Source organism: Muscardinus avellanarius, assembly GCF_963383645.1.
Source record: "Muscardinus avellanarius genome assembly, chromosome: 2".
Lineage (NCBI taxonomy): Eukaryota > Metazoa > Chordata > Mammalia > Rodentia > Gliridae > Muscardinus > Muscardinus avellanarius.
The window spans coordinates 49,816,646-49,835,186 of NC_137787.1; the positions used below are offsets into that span (position 1 = coordinate 49,816,646).

The window sequence follows — 18,541 nt, forward strand, 5'->3', positions numbered from 1 at the left end:
AAAATAATTTTGGTTCATTAATATAATAATAATTTATTATAAAATCAATCAATATTTTAGGTCATGACCCCTGGATTTAAAAAATTCTTGAAGATATTCTCCAATATGATCCAAGAGAAAATGTGATTTGAGTCTGCAGACAACTGTGCACGTAAGTATTGGGAAATTAGATTTTTCTCCCAGTAAATGTAATTAAAGCTAAAATTTCAACTCATTAATTATTAAATTGCAGAAATATTGATTCATAACTTTTTGTCTATTTCAATATTTCTTTTAATATTTTAAATTAATATGACATTTCCTAATACTTCTGGTTATGTTTTTCTTAAGACATCTGATAATATAACCCAGGAGAGTGGATAGAAGAGAAAACAATATTTGAAAACTTGCTACAATTGACAAGAAAAGCCGCTTCTAGGTGAGTCCGGGAAAGGGTGATAGATTCCATGTGCAAATCATTGCTAATGATGCGCTTTCACTACATGTGAACAAAATTATAAAATATGTGACCATGTGAAAAAATGCTCTAAAATTCTCCATCTGACCTAGTCCTATAATACAAATCATGAATTGTTTCCAATAGTATTAAATTGATGTTTGTAGTTTAATCATAAATGAATTTTTTGTCACCTTTAAAATATTTTATATATTCAATTAAATATGTTCTGTGATAATAGTGTGACAATTTATATCTCACTAAAAGTAGTATGTCAGAGTATGTTGCTTCTGGATTTTCAAAGAAGGACATCTTAGGAACTACATCATAGAATTAAGGCTAAGACAGAATGATTGCAGGTTGCAGGCCAGTGTGCTGTAACTTAGCAAGACACTGTTTAAAAATAAAAAAGTGCTGGGATTGCAGGTCAGTGTTAGAGCACTCAGTTCAATCCCCAGTACCAAAACAAAAGAAAGAAGAAAAGAGAAGAAAAGAAAAGAAAAGAAAAGAAGGAAGGAAGGAAGGAAGGAAGGTAGGTAGGTAGGTGGTAGGTAGCATTTGAAAGGCTATTTTTGCTATTTCTCATTAGCTCAGAATTTTATCAGTCACTAGAAATATTTTACTCAATATTGTTTATCTTCTGGGGCATTATTTCAATAATATAGATGATATAGGGAATCTCTTATTTTCTGATTAAAAAAGAATTTCCTGCAGTGAAGAATAATCTCTATTAAATTATAAGGATACATTTATGATATAAGGATATAAATTCTCAAGAAATTGCCTAGGAACAATTTTCTTCCTTAAATTAATGAAGACACAGGAAATTATAAATTTAATTAATACAGAAAATAAAGTGAACTTTATAATAAGGTATATCAGAATTTGTGTTATGATGCTTATGTGAAACTCTTTAACACTTTAATCATTTTATCCCAATTTGGGTAAAGGAAAAAAAGCAAGATGTTTTCTAATTATTTATATACATATGAAGCTTCCTGTTTCTAAGTCTATTAAATTAAACTAAAATGCATTCAATTAAGTTCTTTAGTATTTTAAACCAGACTGCTTTTTCAAAATATATGATACATAAGATTAATCAAATCCTTACAGTAAAATTATTGTACTCACAAATCTTTTGAAGTTGAACTTGGAGGTGAATGCTTGTAATTCCAGCACTTAGGAGGCTAAGACAGAAGGATTGCAGGTTCATGGCCAGCCTCAGCAACTTAGTGAGGCCCTCCACAACTTAATGAAATCCTGATTCAAAATAAAAAAATAAATAAAATAGGGGAGAGGGTGTAGCTCAGAGGTAGAATGCTTCTAGGTTCAATCCCCAATACCACCATATAAAAATAAAAATTATTATTTTGAAAATCATCCATAGTTGTTATATAAATATTGATGGATCTTATTTCTTTCGATTTCTATTGTAGTTCTATTTTATTGTATGTCATATTTCATTCGGTCTCTGATGATGGAGAAAAAGTGTATCCTGTATTTTGTACTTGTCCTGCCTTATTTTATGGTAAGTATATATTCCTCTGATCTACCTTCTTTTCTATGATTATTTCTATCTCTCTTCCAACATATTTGTTAACTGATAAAAGTTTAATAATAAAATTAAGGTGGGTCTAAGATGTTAATTATACATTATATCCAATCAAAGAAGCAACGATTGGTTTTCTTTCAGCATGTGGGTTTAGTCCTATAACAGATTTAGGAGGATGGGCTCTGGATGGGGGTGTTTGGCCAGAGTTTGGAAGATCAATGGAAACAAATATGCCAAACACGGGAGAAAGTTTTCAGTTTGGAAAAAGAAAAAGAAGTGGCTCTATATAGTATGATTATAGATAGTAAATTAAATATTTTAACCAGATTAGGGGCTTTTGAGCTTGATCTGTAAGAAGACATATTTCTGTCCATTGATTTTTCTCCTATTCCACCAACTAGTTGACAAATACTGACTGAAAGGTAATTCAGAACCATCCACTTTGTTTTAAATCAATCTTTTTTTATCCATTCACTCAAATAAGCTGGTATCAGTGTTAAATATGGCTCAGGTGTGTGTGTGTTTGTCTGTGTGTGTGCGCGCACGCGTGCATACGCGTATACACGTGTACTCATACTTTTGTGAACCTCTGCAAGTATGTGCTTGGGATGTGGGAACAGAGGTATAGGGGACATAAAAAATGAGCAAAAATCTATTGCTCTCCTAAAGGACTCATTAAATATTTATTTTTCATATGTAGAAATGTTTTGTTTATGTTGTTGCCTCAAATTAAAAGTGACTGTGCTCTTATTTATTGAAATCAAGAGATATAATCTCATCTAAGTAGAAACTTTCCTGTGATGTTTCCAAGCAAACCCCACAAAGACTTAAACAAAGAAACTCAAGAAAAACACAGAAAACCTAACTGAGGGGGGTGGGGAAGCAAAATGACATTTTTATATTTCCAATTCAAACCATTCTGGAGTACAGAAGTCTTCCAAATTCTGCACTTCTTAGATGTTATCTTGGTAAATTGAGTAGAATTCAAGAGAGAGGACTCCTTTACCTCAGCTCACACCCTTTGTAGCGCATGCCTGTGAGCTGCACTGGCCAACACCGGCTTCCTGCAGGCAAGTCTACTAGATGGCTAATCTGATTATTGTAACTTAAGGATTTGTGATCCTTTCTTTTGAACTTGTTTATAGACAGTGTAGAAATTTATTTTATATGGTGCTTTAAAATGTGCTACTAAATTGGAAGGACATTTATATTGACAAGTTGTCTGAACCCTTTAATGACATCCATTTAATAAAACTTCTATTTACCAATGTCATAACTGAACTTGCCATTATTTTGATTACTAAAACATAACAATTAGCAAAAACTTTTGAATATTTTTCATGTTTTAGGCCTATCCCTCTACTGCCTTGATGCTATTTCACATCGTTTTTTAATAAGAAAGCAAAAGCTTAGGGGTAGAGTTACCTACCCTGTCCACACCCATGGAGCAGTTTTTAAAATGAGGGGGTTTTCAATGTAGCTCTCTCTGTACTTGAGAACACATGTTTAGGCCACCCTGCAGTCAGCCACAGGTTTCTGAGAGCCAAGTGTGCTTCCCAGTGCCGTCATGGGTGCCATCTTGATTGCTGCTTAAAATTGGACATAGTGGGCACATCGAAACATTGGAAACTGGCCAATCTACCAACTGGGTTTTTTTTTTTTTCCTGAGAGACTATACATCACTATACTTGCTGTTTGACACTATGACAGTCTGCCCCTGATAAAGATATTCTCACAATTTTGAAGCTGTTGTTATTAATTCCTTAGACTTTTGTCACAGCAGAAGCAGAAGCAGAAGCAGAAGGTCCTGATGACTCAATTCAGTTGGGGGTTACTAGAAATAAAATCATGACTGCTCAATATGAATGTTACCAAAAAATTATTCAAGACCCCGTTCAACAAACAGAAGGTAACTATTTGACTATTTAATTCCAAATGCACTAGATTTATTTTCAAAAGAAATGTGTCCCATTTTATCACTGTCAGTTCCTTTGATCCATTGTTAAAATGAATTTTTATATATGTATAGTTTTAATTATTTATTTATAATGAACATTTTATTTATTTATTTTTGCAGTACTGGGGATGAAACCCAGGGGCATTCTACCTCCAAGTGACACCCCAAACCCAAATTTTTATTCTTCATTTTGAAACAGGGTCTCACTGAGTTGCAAAGGGCCTCACTAAGTAGCTGAGTCTGTCTGTGAACAACGATCCTCCTGTCTCAGCCTCCAAGATGCTGGAATTACAAGTATATGCCACCATACTCAGCTGAAGAACATATTTTGATATGATTTATCTTGCTACTTTTAGAAAAATTTAGTAAAAATATGTGACAAAGATCTTTTTAGAATTACTCTTTTTTGGTTTGAAGATATTTAAAGTATCAAATAGATATTAATTAATACAAAGATGAAAATCTCAAGTCAATGACAGGTAAGTTTCAGTTCATGTAATTTTTAGCTATTTTGTTTACAATTCGCATGATAGGAGATTTCATAATAAAATGAAGGGTACAGAAGGGTTGTTTTTCATAATACACATGTTTTGCTTAGTGCATTTTGTAGCCCATTTATTGAGGTCAAAGATTTCTGATATTCTTTATATATTCTCTTTGTTTTTGTACTAACATTTATACAGGATCTGCTAAACAACAGATATTTGTCTAGGCTATAGAGATATAGAGATAAGTAATAGAAATATGTTTTCCCTAATTACCAAAAAATAAAAACAGGCTCTATATTTTATCTGGTAAATTGAGGGTTACTTAGATTCAAAATATAAAAACTTAAAGTTTTTTTTTTTGTGTGTGAGTCTGGGAATGAAACCCAGGGACATTCGACCTCTGAGCTATACCCCCTGCCCTATTTTTTATTCTTTATTTTGAAACAGGGTCTCACTAAGTTACAGACTGTCTCACTAAGTAGCTGAGGCTGTCTGTGAACCACGGTATTTTGGTCTCAGCCTCCCAAATGCTGGGATTACAAGTGTGCGCCACCATGCCCAGCTTTTAATGTATTTTATTAGTAAAGCCAGAAGCTGGGCCAGTTAACACAGAATATGTGTACAAATATTTTTAATCTGTTGATAATTCAACCCCTACTGACATAATTCGATAATTGGTCATTGTCTGGCATATATTTTACATTCCTTTTTTTTTTTTTGGTAGTACTGGAAATTGAACCTAGGGGCATTCTACCTCTGAATTATACCTCTAGCCCTATTTTTTAATTTTTGTTTTGAAACAGTGTCTTAGGTTGATGAATGTCTCATTACTTGCAGAGGCTGTCCTTGAACCTGGGATTTTCCTGTCCAGCCTCTCAACTATTGGATAATAGGCATATGCCAACACGTCCAGCTGGTCTGGCATATTTTAAAATGTTCTTTTTTCTAACTAATAAAACAAAAATATCAGAGTAGCTATAACATCTCAATGCTTCGCTAAAGATTTAAAGATTATATTTTTCAGTTAAATGAAGTCTTAAAGTTGTTCATTGCAGAAACCACTTTTTAAGTTAATTTATTGTGATAGCTATAAATATTAATATCCTTTCAACATTTCACTTATCTAGAAACATAATATACTATAACATGAACAATTTTAAGGTCTTTGTTTCCTTTATTGGTTTTTAAAAATCAGACTTATCTGAGGAGACTACATTTTTCTTTACTTCACTTTAAATATTACTTTAGTTTAAAATAAGAACTTTAAGTTTTTTATTTTAAAATATAAAAGTTATAAAAACTTTAAGTTGTGTGTGTGTGTGTGTGTGTGTGTGTGTGTGTGTGTGTGTGTTGCTGGGGATTGAAACCAGAGCATCCTATTTATTTATTTATGTATTTATGTTTGTTTTGAAGCAGGGTCTCACTAGGTTGCTAAGGGTCTTGCTAAGTTGCTGAGGGTTGTCCTTGAACCTATGATCCTTCTGTCTCAGCCTACTATGTACTGAAGCTACAGGTATGCACCACAATGCCCAGCCCCATATGTATTTTTAAAAACTATAAGTATAGAGATACATACATGTTACTTCCAATTTAATGTAGAAATTGGCTCTTCTAGCAATTACTTAGTGAAAAGCCAAGTCACTGCTCTGGATTTTACATATCTTGCTTTTCAGTCGGCAGGCTTCAGTCCTGGTTAGTGGGAAGCCATCCTTAAGACCGTATGTCTCTAGGTGTAGCTAGAGGGAGGCCGTGTCCTTAATCTTTATTGTCCCTTTCAGGCATTCACTGCAACAGAACCTGGGACGGATGGCTGTGCTGGAATGATGTTGCAGCAGGAACAGAATCCATGCAGCACTGCCCTGACTACTTTCAGGACTTTGATCCTTCAGGTAAAGACAGACATTTTCATATAAGTCTCCTTGATATCTACTTAATACACCCTAAGTTAATTAAATTATTGTGAATTTTCTTTTTAATTTTAAAGAAAAAGTCACAAAGATCTGTGACCAAGATGGAAACTGGTTCAGACATCCAGCAAGCAACAGAACATGGACAAATTATACACAGTGTAATGTTAACACACACGAGAAAGTAAAGGTACGCAATAATCAATTCAAATGTCATTTACGCTATGTATTTAAACAGTTAGTTGTCCAATACAGTATTGGAGAAAATAGAGTATGTGTTCCATTCCATTAGAAAACTGTTTCTATTCATAATAGAATTTAGGAATAATGGAGAAAAATACCTGTGGAAAGAATGATTATGGATTTGGTCATTACACAGAGAAAGCAATCCTGTTAGGTAATAGTGTATTTACAAGTCAATGTCTCAGTATTGGGGTTTCAAATTTTCTAAGGAAAACATACCTTAAACATGTAAGAAAAGAAAAAAAAATCATTTGTGGTGTAATTCTAGAATTACCTCAGAAACTGTGCTTAAATAAACAGGATAAGCCCAGCAGGACTCAAAGCATCCTCTGTTCCCGAGCAAAGGCTTTCATTCCCAGGGGCTAATAAGTCACTCTCACTTGTCCCACTGTGAACACCATGTGCCAAAGTCCAGGGTAATTACCATTTGCATAATATCAAAGTTTGATAGAAAATGCCTACAGACACTTGTGCATGTGTACGAACAGACAGGCATTTTGTCACAGTGATAAAATGGAGCCCAGACACCTGACTTCCTTTTTCTGCCCTTTACCAGGTGTATGACCTTGGGCAAGCAATTTAATGTCACTCTGCCTCATTTATCTCAAGCACAAAATTGAGCAACAAGAGATTTCTTCTATTGGCTTTCAGAAAAGTTTACTAAATGCAAGAAAAAGACTTAGAATACTAGGATGTAGTAAGCACTTGGTAAAGCCAACTATAATTATATAATAAATCATATAGCCCCTGTTTATTCAGAGAAACGTTTAAAGAGAATTACAAAAATATAACATAAAAGGGCATATGATTTATAAATGTTGATGAGTTGCTTGATTAAATTTACACGGATATTAATTCTAGATGTATTCAAGTATTTATTGGTTAGCAAATTAGTATAAGGCTCTCAGATCACATGTTCTGAAAGTAGAGGTTATGCACTTGAATTTGAGGATTATAGATACTTACAATAGTACTGATATCGGTCTAATATTTTACTAATACCAATTCTAGACTGCACTGAATTTGTTCTACCTGACCATAATCGGACATGGACTATCTATTGCTTCTCTGCTTATCTCACTCGGCATATTCTTTTATTTCAAGTAAGTACCTTTAAAATTTACCAATTGTCTCTGGTGTATGCAAATCATGTGCATGCTTCTTTCAGGTGCTGACAAAATATATAAAATATAAATAAATGTCTTAAAATGATTAAAAACTGAATGTTAACCTGGACATTCATTATTGGGAGGGGGAAGGTGTGATGGGGAGTGGGAGAGGGCACCAAGCACAGTCTGAATGTATGCCATTTTCAATATGATCCACCTAAAAATTAAAAAAATTAATTAAAAAATGAATATTTAAAGTCAAGTCAAAAGAGTTGAGTTTTGTAAAATATGTAGAAGAGATTGATGAAATATCTTAACCCTAATTTTATACATTAGGATAAATAATTACAAAGTAATGAGAAGCCACAACCATCATATAAATAAAACAGTAGTTTGCCTTAGGGAACTAAAAAATATTATAAGCCTCTCTGGTTGAGTGTTCAACTTATTGTGCAATTTTAATGTTTATATATTGATATATATTTATATATAATTATATATTCATATATTTTTATATTTTATACATATGTGCAGTATAGGAACTGAAATTTTGTGTGAATAACATTTAATACATATTGCTAAAACTGTAAATATATTGTAGTAAGTTGTTTTTCCTAGTTTCGAGGATCATCATTAAAATGGATAAATTATACTTTCAAATTTATTTGGAATTTGCTTCTTTTTGATAAGAGAGAGGGAAAAATTACTCCAATTCCTTGTATCAAACTATCAAGTGATTTTTAAATTTATTTTAGGGAAGCTTTCAAAATTTCCAATATAACTACATGAGTTATATTATTATACCTTAACATAGTTTTCATAATTTTGGTCATCACTAGTAATTATAGAATTCAGGGTGATGTGAGTCATCAGCTGTATCTCGTATCTTCATCATCCAGTTCACAATTTTTTTCTAATACCACTATCCAGGCATGATTAAAAATTGACAAAAAAACCTGTTCAGAATAAATACTTGCATGCATGTTTAAATGTGACACTTTTGTAAATTGCGAAAAATGTATCAAAGTTAGTTGGAAAGATATACTTTCTTAAAAAAAAGGAAAACATTACTTAGAGATTTAAACTTACTATTACAAATTACAAATTAATAAAAGTTTCTTGTTTAAAATCAACTGTCAGTTTTTCTCAATCATGACTTTATAATTAGATTCACATCAATTACTATGAATAGCTTATTAACATATTATATCTTTACACTTGAATGTATGGTTAGTTTATAAAAATTTTAAATTGATGCTATATTTTGAGTGGGAAAATGTTATGATGTCTAATATATTAAAATATCTGTTCTAAAGAATGAAAATTTTAAATAAAATCTTTACGTGTATCATAATAAGTTATTTATGCTAACTGACAATGTAAAATATTGTTGGTAATAAATTTATTAGGAAAATATGATGCTACAGCTAATCTAATATTTAATAAATTTAAAGACAAAAAATAAAATAAAAGTTAAAATCCTCATCTAGCATAATAAATGACCAAAGAGTTTAGTTCAAGAACAATATAGTTCAAGTTTTTCCTTGCTCTAGAAAATAAAAACTTAATGATAAAAATTGCAAGGTGTCAGCTCGGCATGGTGATGCATGCGTGTAATCCCAATACTTGGGAGGTTGAGACAGGAGCATCCCACAGGTTCAAAACCAGTCTCTGCTACTTAGTGAGGATCTCAGAAGCTTAGTGAGACCCTGTTTCCAAATAAAATATAACTTTAACTAGATAAATGATATTTCATTTAATAGGTTTGCCCAAGTTTATTAATCTTGAGAGCATTTAAAATCAGCATATTCAAAGTAAATTTATAATACCCACCTTCTCCAAATAGGAAGCTGTTTTTCTCCTAGAGTGACAAAGCTTTACTAATTCTACTACCAGAAATCCAGTTGCATTCACCAGAAATTTGAAAGTAATCTGCAATGAATGCCTTTTTCACTCCCATAAATTTTTTAAATCTCTTCAATTCAACCAGTTTTCTGAAAGTCATCTCTACTGCCACCACTACCAATTTTGTCCTATTTCGCCTTAGTAAACCTACCTCCTTCATTTGATTCTAAGCCATGTATCCAGAATGATATTTTTCAAAGATATGAATTAGTCCTATTCTGGGTATATAGCTGGATCTGATGATCTACAATGCTTCTTTAAAGCCTAAGATCTATGAATGAAGCAGTAATTTAGTAGCAAGAGTTGGAGTTACTTTCTAAATAAAAATATGTAATTCCAACATAAGGAATCTAGTATTTGTGAAAGCATTTTGCAAGTTAAAGCTATCAACATAGATTAAACTTTGATTGATTAGAAGTTGAAAGACAATTGGGTATATTATATACCTCAACAGAGGAGAGGGGGGGGGAGAGAGAGAGAGAGAGAGAGAGAGAGAGAGAGAGAGAGAGAGAGGAATGAGACAGACAGACAGACAGACAGACAGACAGACAGACAGACAGACAGACAGACACATGGGCAGACAGCACAAGTTGCCCAGGCTGTCCTTAAATTACAATCCTTCTGTCTCAACCTCTTGAGTAGATGGGATTACAGGCATGTCACCACAGCTAGCTGATTTAATTTTTTATGTCTGTATTATGTAAAATTTATTTAAAAAGAAAATACTAGAGCTAGGTGTGGTGGCTTATGCCTGTAATCCCAGTATGTATGTGGGAGGCTGAAACAGGAGGATCACAGGTTTGAGGACAGCCTCAGCAAGTAGTGAGATTCTTATCAACCTAGTGAGATCCTGTTTCTAAATAAAAAAATAAAATCAGGCTGGGGGTATAGCTCAAAGGTAGAATGTCTCTGGGTTTAATCCTCAGTATTATACTAAAGGAATGAATGAATGAATGAATGAATGAATAAATAAATAAATAAATAAATAAATAAAATAAAAATACTATTTAGCCAATATTTACAATTAATTTTAAAGCCAGAATTAATTTACCTACAGAAAAATGTTTTCTTAAACTAAAATTATGCATATATCTGCAAAACACATTAGTTACAGATACAATCTGTGGAACATATTCCTCATTCCAAAGAGAGGCAAAAATATTGTCCACATGGTACACATATAAATAATTAGTTATTTAGGAAAAAAATTAAGCAGGGCATGATGGGGTATACCTGTAATCCCAGTACTTGGGAGGCTGAAACAGAAGGACTATAGGTTCAATGCCAGCATGCAGTAACTTAGACCTTGTTTCAAAACAAAACAAAATCCCCAGTATCCCCCCACCACACGAACAAGTAAGAAATTTTTCTTTAATAAAATAAAGACCATGGTACCCAATAACTACATGTATTTATTTGCTAAAACTTCTACTCTTTCAAAAATATGCATATACTATGTTGCACAAGAAAAACCTTATTAAAACAAATGAATATTTTGTGTATCTAGAGTCCATATTCCATATTAGGATAGATATTCTCTGAAAAATAAATAAATAAATAAATGTGTGATAGTTTCACCTAAAAAAAAAAAAGAAAAAATTCTCTGGTAAGAAAGAAAACAAAAAGAAATATTGAAATGTTATCTTTAAATCATCAAAAGCTTGGTATCAGACAAATGAAACTGTTATGTGAGATTATCATTGTTAATTTTAGATAAATTGCTATAATACTAGATGTCAAACACTAAGCCAAGCATGGGAAGGAGGGATGGGGAGGGAATGGGGTGGGGATCAGGTATGGGCTAACTGGGCTATGTGTGCATGTATGTCTACAAAATTTTTTTATACCATTATGATGTATGAATACAGTGCACCAATAAAAAAAAAACCCACTGTCAGAGGTAACAAAAGTGAATAAAGGTAATTTAAAAATTCAAAAAAAACCAAATGAATGTCTTGCTAATATAATAAATTTGGTTATTGGCTTCTATATAAAATAAAAGCAGAAAGTTTTTTAAAAAGTAACTTAAAGCCGGGTATGGTGGCGCACGCTTGTAATCCCCACATTTGGGAGGCTGAGACAGGAGGATCACGCAAGTTTGAAGCTGGCCTCACTGGCTTAAGAGACCCTGTTTCCAAATAAAATATAAAATAGGTCTGGGAGTGTAGCCCAGAGGTAGAAGGCCCCTGGGTTCCATTCCTAGTACTACTAAAAAAATACAACAATAACAACAAAAACTTAAAGTCTACACAATTAACTTTTCTATAGTGAATAAAGTGAAAGGTTATATGGATATATATATGCATATATAGCTAAATAAATCGTGATATATATGTAGTGAGAGAATTTTTTAATGTTGAGCTAATATGACACTTATACACTTGAATTTAGGTATAATTAATTTTAGTGGATATTGTAAGATGTGATGGTTTTCATAGAATATATTTGACTCTTCTTCTTATCACTTATTAATAGTCTAGAGTTAGCCTGATTCATCTTTTAAGCAAGCTTAGGATTTTTGTTTTATAATTGGTCATGATGTTTTTAAACTTCTGGGGAAAGTTAACTCACACCAACCTGGCATCTATCAAGTGTTCAATAAATGGAAAAAATACTAACGTTCTCATTAGATTGACTGTAGCACTCATTTGGAACCATAGACACTTATGTAGCATTACAACATTTCCCTCCTACAACCGTAAGGCAAAGTTAAAAAGATTAAATAAGTGGAAATTGGGTAAGGGCTAATTGAGTGATATGAGCATGTATAGCTCTACCATCTTGTACTCCATTAAGATGCACCAATAAAAATTATTTAAATATAAAATAAAATAAAAACAAGTATTTTGAAGCTATGAAGAACAAAGAAGGAAAGAAGACTCATTCTGAATCACAGAATCAGAGGATTCCTGAGTCCATACCGTCACTGAAACAGGCACTTCAAAATAATGAGTAGAATTTCAACAGGTAGAAATTGAAAACTTAAGTCATAAAAAGATTAATTTAGTCTAATATCTCACATATTTCCTAAGTAACCTTCCAGGGTTCTTCCCAGTCATTGAATGTTCTATTTTCCATAGTCATTTTATTTGGCTTAAAGTGTCTATAAGAAAGAATATTTTGAAAAGAAAGAAGCAAAGCTACAGATTTTAAGTATTACTTTACATTGCCAGGCCTTAGGTAAAACATCATCAATCCTCTTCCAATAAGACTCATGAAAAGTATTTGAGATGTTTTTTAATATGATGTCTACACATATAAAACAGTAACACACAGGAGAGTATATTTTCTGGACAGAGACAACTGGTCTCAGGCTCCACCTATGTCATTTACTCACTTCCCAGAATGGAGAGAGTTCTTTTGCTTCTCTGATCTTCAGTTCCACATCTTTACAATGCAGATATTTCTACATCATAGGATTTTTATAGGGCTGATAGCATGGCAGTATTATCAATGAGATGTGGTGCTAAAAAGTGCTAATCATTTTCTGTACAGAAAATGTTACCTGTTAACATTTTCTTTGTTATTGTTTCTTTGGCATTGTTAACATTCTTTCTTATTAGTCTGTTAAAAGGTGTGTGTGTGTGTGTGTGTGTGTGTGTGTATTGACAGGAATTAAACCCAGAGACATTCTACCTCTGAGCTACACACTCAGAGCTATTTTGGGTTTTATTTGGAAACAGGGTCTTTCTAGGTTGCTGAAAGCCTCACGAAGATGCTGAACCTGGCTTCAAATCTGTGATCTACATGTCTCATCTTCCCAAATGCTGGGATTACAAGCATGTGCCATCATATTCAGCCATTAAAAGTTTTTAATGTGAATATTTAGTTTTAGCAGGCACATTATACCAATGAAATCTTCAAAACTTTAGTTTTATATGTACCATAGTTATAAAGAAATTATAATAATTATCATGTAGAAAAATAAGTATTTTATGAGCAATTTGTGAGCAAAATAATATAATTATGTCAGAAAAACCTATGGTTAAACAAATAAAACCAAGTAAGATTTACTTATGATTTACTTATGATTCATTTATGATCACAAGATTCCATAGTTTACTTCATACTTGAATTCATATTAAAGAATTTGTTTTCTTTTAATGTAGACTCTTCTCATTAACCATACCCAGAACTATCTACAGAAATGGGAATAACTACTAAGACTCATGGAGAGGACTTTCTTATACCTTAGTTGTGAACTTCCATAGAACCTTCGAGTTTGGCTGGCCTTTGTTAACAAAGAAATGAATTAGACTAGGGCCTGGGAAAACCAAGATGAGCTACTCTGAAACCAACTGGAAGAAAAATCAGGGGTTCCCCAGAAAATGCTGAAATTGAACAGCTTAGGAAGTTTGTTTCTGTAGAGTCAGAGACAATGATAATTATTAGCTTTATTCCAGCTAACCTGGAAACAACTCTTAGACAGGGGAAGGTTTCACATAAAAGTTACTTGTGTAATAGAAATGAAAATCTATCAGCATTTGTCCTGCTTCCTAATCTACTTCCTCATACTGCAGTCATCCTTGCTTAGTCTTTGGTAGAGGAAACTTTTTTCCCCCTTTGGTAATTGAGAATCACTGCTCTGCCCTAACAAAAACCAAGAACCATACAAAATGTTGACGTAGGGTACCATTTGTTTTTTTTTTTTTATTTAGAAAGGGAAGAGAAAAATCTACTACTCATCCATGCTTTAAATTAGAAACAGAGAACATGAAACACGATTCATCATATATACTTGTTTTATATTAGAGCCAATTAAAGGAAAGAGCCAGAGCAGGAGATAAAAAGAGAACAGAGAGGAAAGGGAAAAAAGAGAGGCAGAACTCTGTGCTTTGCCAAGCCCTGAGAGGCAATGAGTCTTACTCATAATAATCCTTGCAAAAACAAAGCAGAACCCTTTAGATAAAAAAATAAATAAACTTTACTGGAATTAGTTACAAATTATGTTTTAATTACTGCTTAAAATCTGAAAGCACAGCAAACCTTGCATTTATTTTCAACTTAGACAAAAGAGTCCATCTTCTTGCACATGAAAGAGAGCATAAACTAGCTTATCTGACTTGTACGGGAGGAAAAATGAGAGTTTCTTTTAAAAATTTTTCTGCTTTTTTTGTGTGTGTCTTGAAAGAACATCTTTGAAGACATTTCACACTCTGATTCCAAATAATTTTAAAGGCAAGTTGCACATTTGTAACCATTAAAACAATGATATGTATTCTAGGTAATTGTCATATGTCTCAAAACACAGTAATATCTATCTATCTATCATTTCTCTCTCTCTCTCTCTCTCTCTCTATATATATATATATATATATATATATATATATATATATATGGGCAATGACATTTTCAACTTTCCAAAATTCACCTTTTATTGCTTCTATTTATGACCTTTAAGATAAATGATGCATAGTCCCAACTTTATTTGATTATATCTAAATATATTTAATTAATATTGTGAACATTCATCTCACTTTTACTTTCTTCATATTGACTTGAATTAAAGCAAGTATGGTAGTATGGTTTTTTCCTTTTTTTTCTTTTTCTTTTTCTTTTTTTTTTTTTTTGGTGGTACTAGGGTGGAACCCAGAGGCTTTATACCTCCAGGCTATACTCCCAGACCTTTTTTATATATTTTTTGGAAACAGGGTCTCACTAAGTTGCTGAGAGCCTCACTAAGTAGCTGAGGCTGGCATCGAACCTGTGCGATCCTCCTGTCTCAGCCTCCCAAGCGCTGAGATTACAAGCGTGCGCCACCACGCCTGGCAAGTATGGCTTTTTCTCAAAGTTATTATTTTTTCCCTCAAAACTGTGGGTGATTCAACCTCTAAGCTAATTTTGGCATAGCTAAATAGTTAAAGAATTTTTTTTTTAGTTAAAGAAATTCTACAGTGAATCTTGCTGTATGAATTACTCTGGTGTGCCTATTTTGGGAAATCTGAACTTTTACTTCGTTTTCTTAAGAGCTAAAGATTTGGTGCTGTCAGAGTCTTGAAAAGGACTGAGTCAAAAACTGCCATCTAAGGTTCTGTAAATAGTATACTTGTCAACAAGCACCCATTAACATTCTTGCTTTCTTAACTCTTACAGGACACTTGCTCGTTTGTAAGTTTATAATGCCCTCAGATTCTGAAATATATCCTCTTCTGTTGTGTGCATGCATCCCCAGCTTCCTCCAGCTTAGCACTGTATATTGCTTACTTAAAAATAGCTTTTCTTATATGTTACTAAGTCATACTTAGTCTATCTCCAAGTTAGTGAATTTTCATAAATGTACTAAAGAACTATTTTCTTCATACTACATATAGTGAGAGTAGAAAACATTTTTTTTGTGTGTGATACTGGGGATAGAACCCAGAGGTATTATACCTCCGAGCTACATCCCAGCCGTGGTTTTTAGTCTTTTTATTTTTGAAAGAGGTCTCACTGAGTTGTGAAGGACCTCCCTAAGTAGCTGAGGCTGTCGGCGAACTACAATCCACAGGTCTCTGCCTCCCCAATGCTGGGTTTACAAGTGTGCGCCACCATGCCTGGTGAAAACATTTTTATTCAGTAATGTTAAATCTTAATTGGAAAAAACTGTTAAAATGTGTCCACTATAATTGCATAATAAAATAATTTGCATTTTCACATTAGAGTATCCGATTTGAATAAGAATAGGGTAGGGCAAGAAGAAATGGCTTTGCTTTAGTAAAACTCATTTTCATTGTTTGGTAGTTGGTATTGCTTATTTATGGCAGGGAGTTCAGGTATAAAAATTTAAAATACACAACTGCATTAGAGAAGTTGGACTTATTTTAAATAATAAGAGTATAATTTAAAGTAACTAATGCATATTAGAGGACACCTATGTTCATTTCAATTGATATTGGAACAATAAGCAAATTCTATGTAAGCATATTCATCTATTTTTCTTGACCAAAGTAAAACAAAAGAGCTCTTTAAGCATGACTAAATTTTAATGGGAATAGAATGGCGATTATTTTCACAATGCTGATAATCTCTTGCTCAGTGCAAAATTTATATAGCCTTTTAAATATATTAAAACTTTATAATTTTAAAGAGATAACAAAAAATAACATTTTCAACCAAAAGTCATTTTGGTTGAAATTTTGTTTTCTAGTCATGAATACATGGTCTGTTTTCTAAGACTATTCTCACAAATATGAATACATATGAAAAGGAAGTTAAAGTAAATCCCCAAAACTGTGGCATCTTTTTAGTATGTAGAAAATATAGAAACCAGGAATGATGGATGTTGTGCTGTTAACATTTGGTGATGGGACATTCAAATGTCAAATATGAGAGTGTCATAAATCATAGAGAACAATAAGAGAAATATAGAATACACAGTTTTCTACTGATACACACATAAAACAGAACGTATATTAAGAGTGTGAGCCTATTAATAAAGAAGCCATTATGTAAATAATGCTCTTTGAATTTAAGTTTTTATGTACAAAATGGAAAACAAAACAAAAACATGGCCTTAATCTCGATTACATTGTCCACTGCTATGCCTCATAAACATCAAGCTCATGACATAGGCTCAAGTTGTCTCCTCTATATGTAATAATTGTCTTCTACCTTCACTTGTTTTATTTCAATCGTGAATATTCCCCCTTCCCTGGCCAGAGTCTTTGCCTATCTTTTAATCCTATATTATTTCCTAAAAGCACATATAATTATCAGAAATTATATTATTTAATTTATGTGTCTATTTTCCTCTCCCTGTAATAAAAGTAGCATGCAATCAGGATCTTGAACTGTATTATTTACAACTCTTCCCCCAGAATCAAGTAATAGTGTCCAATAAGTTACTGTGCAACAGAAAACAGTAAGCAACTAACTGAATAATTAAGTTGATAAAAGACTAAAACTTCAGCATTGAAACTCAGCAGATCACCTGATAAGAGTATAACCTTGAGCCACTAACTTCAACTTTATTAAAAGAAAATGATACTTTATGGGGTTGTTAAATAAAATAAAGACTTTAAATACTTATCTCTGTGTCTGGGATATATTAAGGGCTCAATAAATGTTAACTGTTATTATTATAAATTTTACCTCTGAAAGGCTTTTTGATGGTTTGCTTTTAAAGTACAAGAATCACAATGGTTCAGAAAAATAGTTTCCTCTTCTCTTGTTTACCTGAGCATTAGGAGATCAGAAAGAGCACTTGTACCACAGCAGTTCATAAGTGGGAGGACTCAGCTCCCTCTGCAGCCGGTCTCTCAAGTGACATCCACAAAGCAGCCCCTCCAGACAAGGGTGGAGAGACGCAGCATGGCAGAGACCCACCATTTCTCCTCCAGATGCTCTTTGAGCACCTCTGTAGGAACAGTCATGCTTTTTCTAATCTGTCAACGTGGATCACAAGCAGCTCCAAAAGAGAGCCTCTGAGAGAGCTCTCTAGTACATTGGTTGCTTTCTGCCTGTTGTTTCTAAAAGTTTTCAGATTGATGTGGACTTTACTTTCAAATATATGATATTCTTTTAGTGGGAGAAAACTGGAACATTGAAAATTACATTAGATAAACTAGAATAAGAAAGTTGGATGTGGTGGCTTATGTCTATAATTCCAGTACTTGGCAGGCTAAAGCAGGAGGGCCACAGGTTTAAGGCTCTTCAATTTAGGAAGACCCTCAAAATAAAAAATAAAAAATAAATAAAATTGGGCTGAGGGGAGGTGAATCTCAGAGGTAGAACACTAGGATAACACTGTGTTAACTCCTGGTACCATACACAAAAAAGAAATGAGCACTTTATAGACTGGCATATTTTTATATTGTTTTTATTCCTTCCTTCCACAATTTGTTTTTCTCATAATTAGTGTTGAGAAAAGTAGCTTGGCAATTTTTTAGCTTATGCCAAAAACCAGTGTAAAACAAAGGCAAGTTTTTTTTTTTTTTGTTTTTGGGTTTTTTGGGTTTTTTTGGTG

The 18,541-nt window shown here is 32.9% G+C and overlaps 1 protein-coding gene across 1 annotated transcript in view; it reads left to right on the forward strand.

Moving 5' to 3' along the window:
• Window positions 1–1,910: 1,910 nt before the first annotated feature.
• The window catches only part of CALCRL (calcitonin receptor like receptor), a gene marked incomplete at both ends in the record, with an annotated part of 39,841 nt that continues 23,210 nt past the window's right edge, over window positions 1,911–18,541 (forward strand). Inside the window, 5 exons of the mRNA XM_080690286.1 lie at window positions 1,911–1,964; window positions 3,756–3,897; window positions 6,212–6,322; window positions 6,418–6,530; window positions 7,595–7,686. Coding sequence (XP_080546412.1) covers window positions 1,911–1,964; window positions 3,756–3,897; window positions 6,212–6,322; window positions 6,418–6,530; window positions 7,595–7,686 — 512 coding nt within the window. The remainder of the gene's footprint in view (window positions 1,965–3,755; window positions 3,898–6,211; window positions 6,323–6,417; window positions 6,531–7,594; window positions 7,687–18,541) is intronic.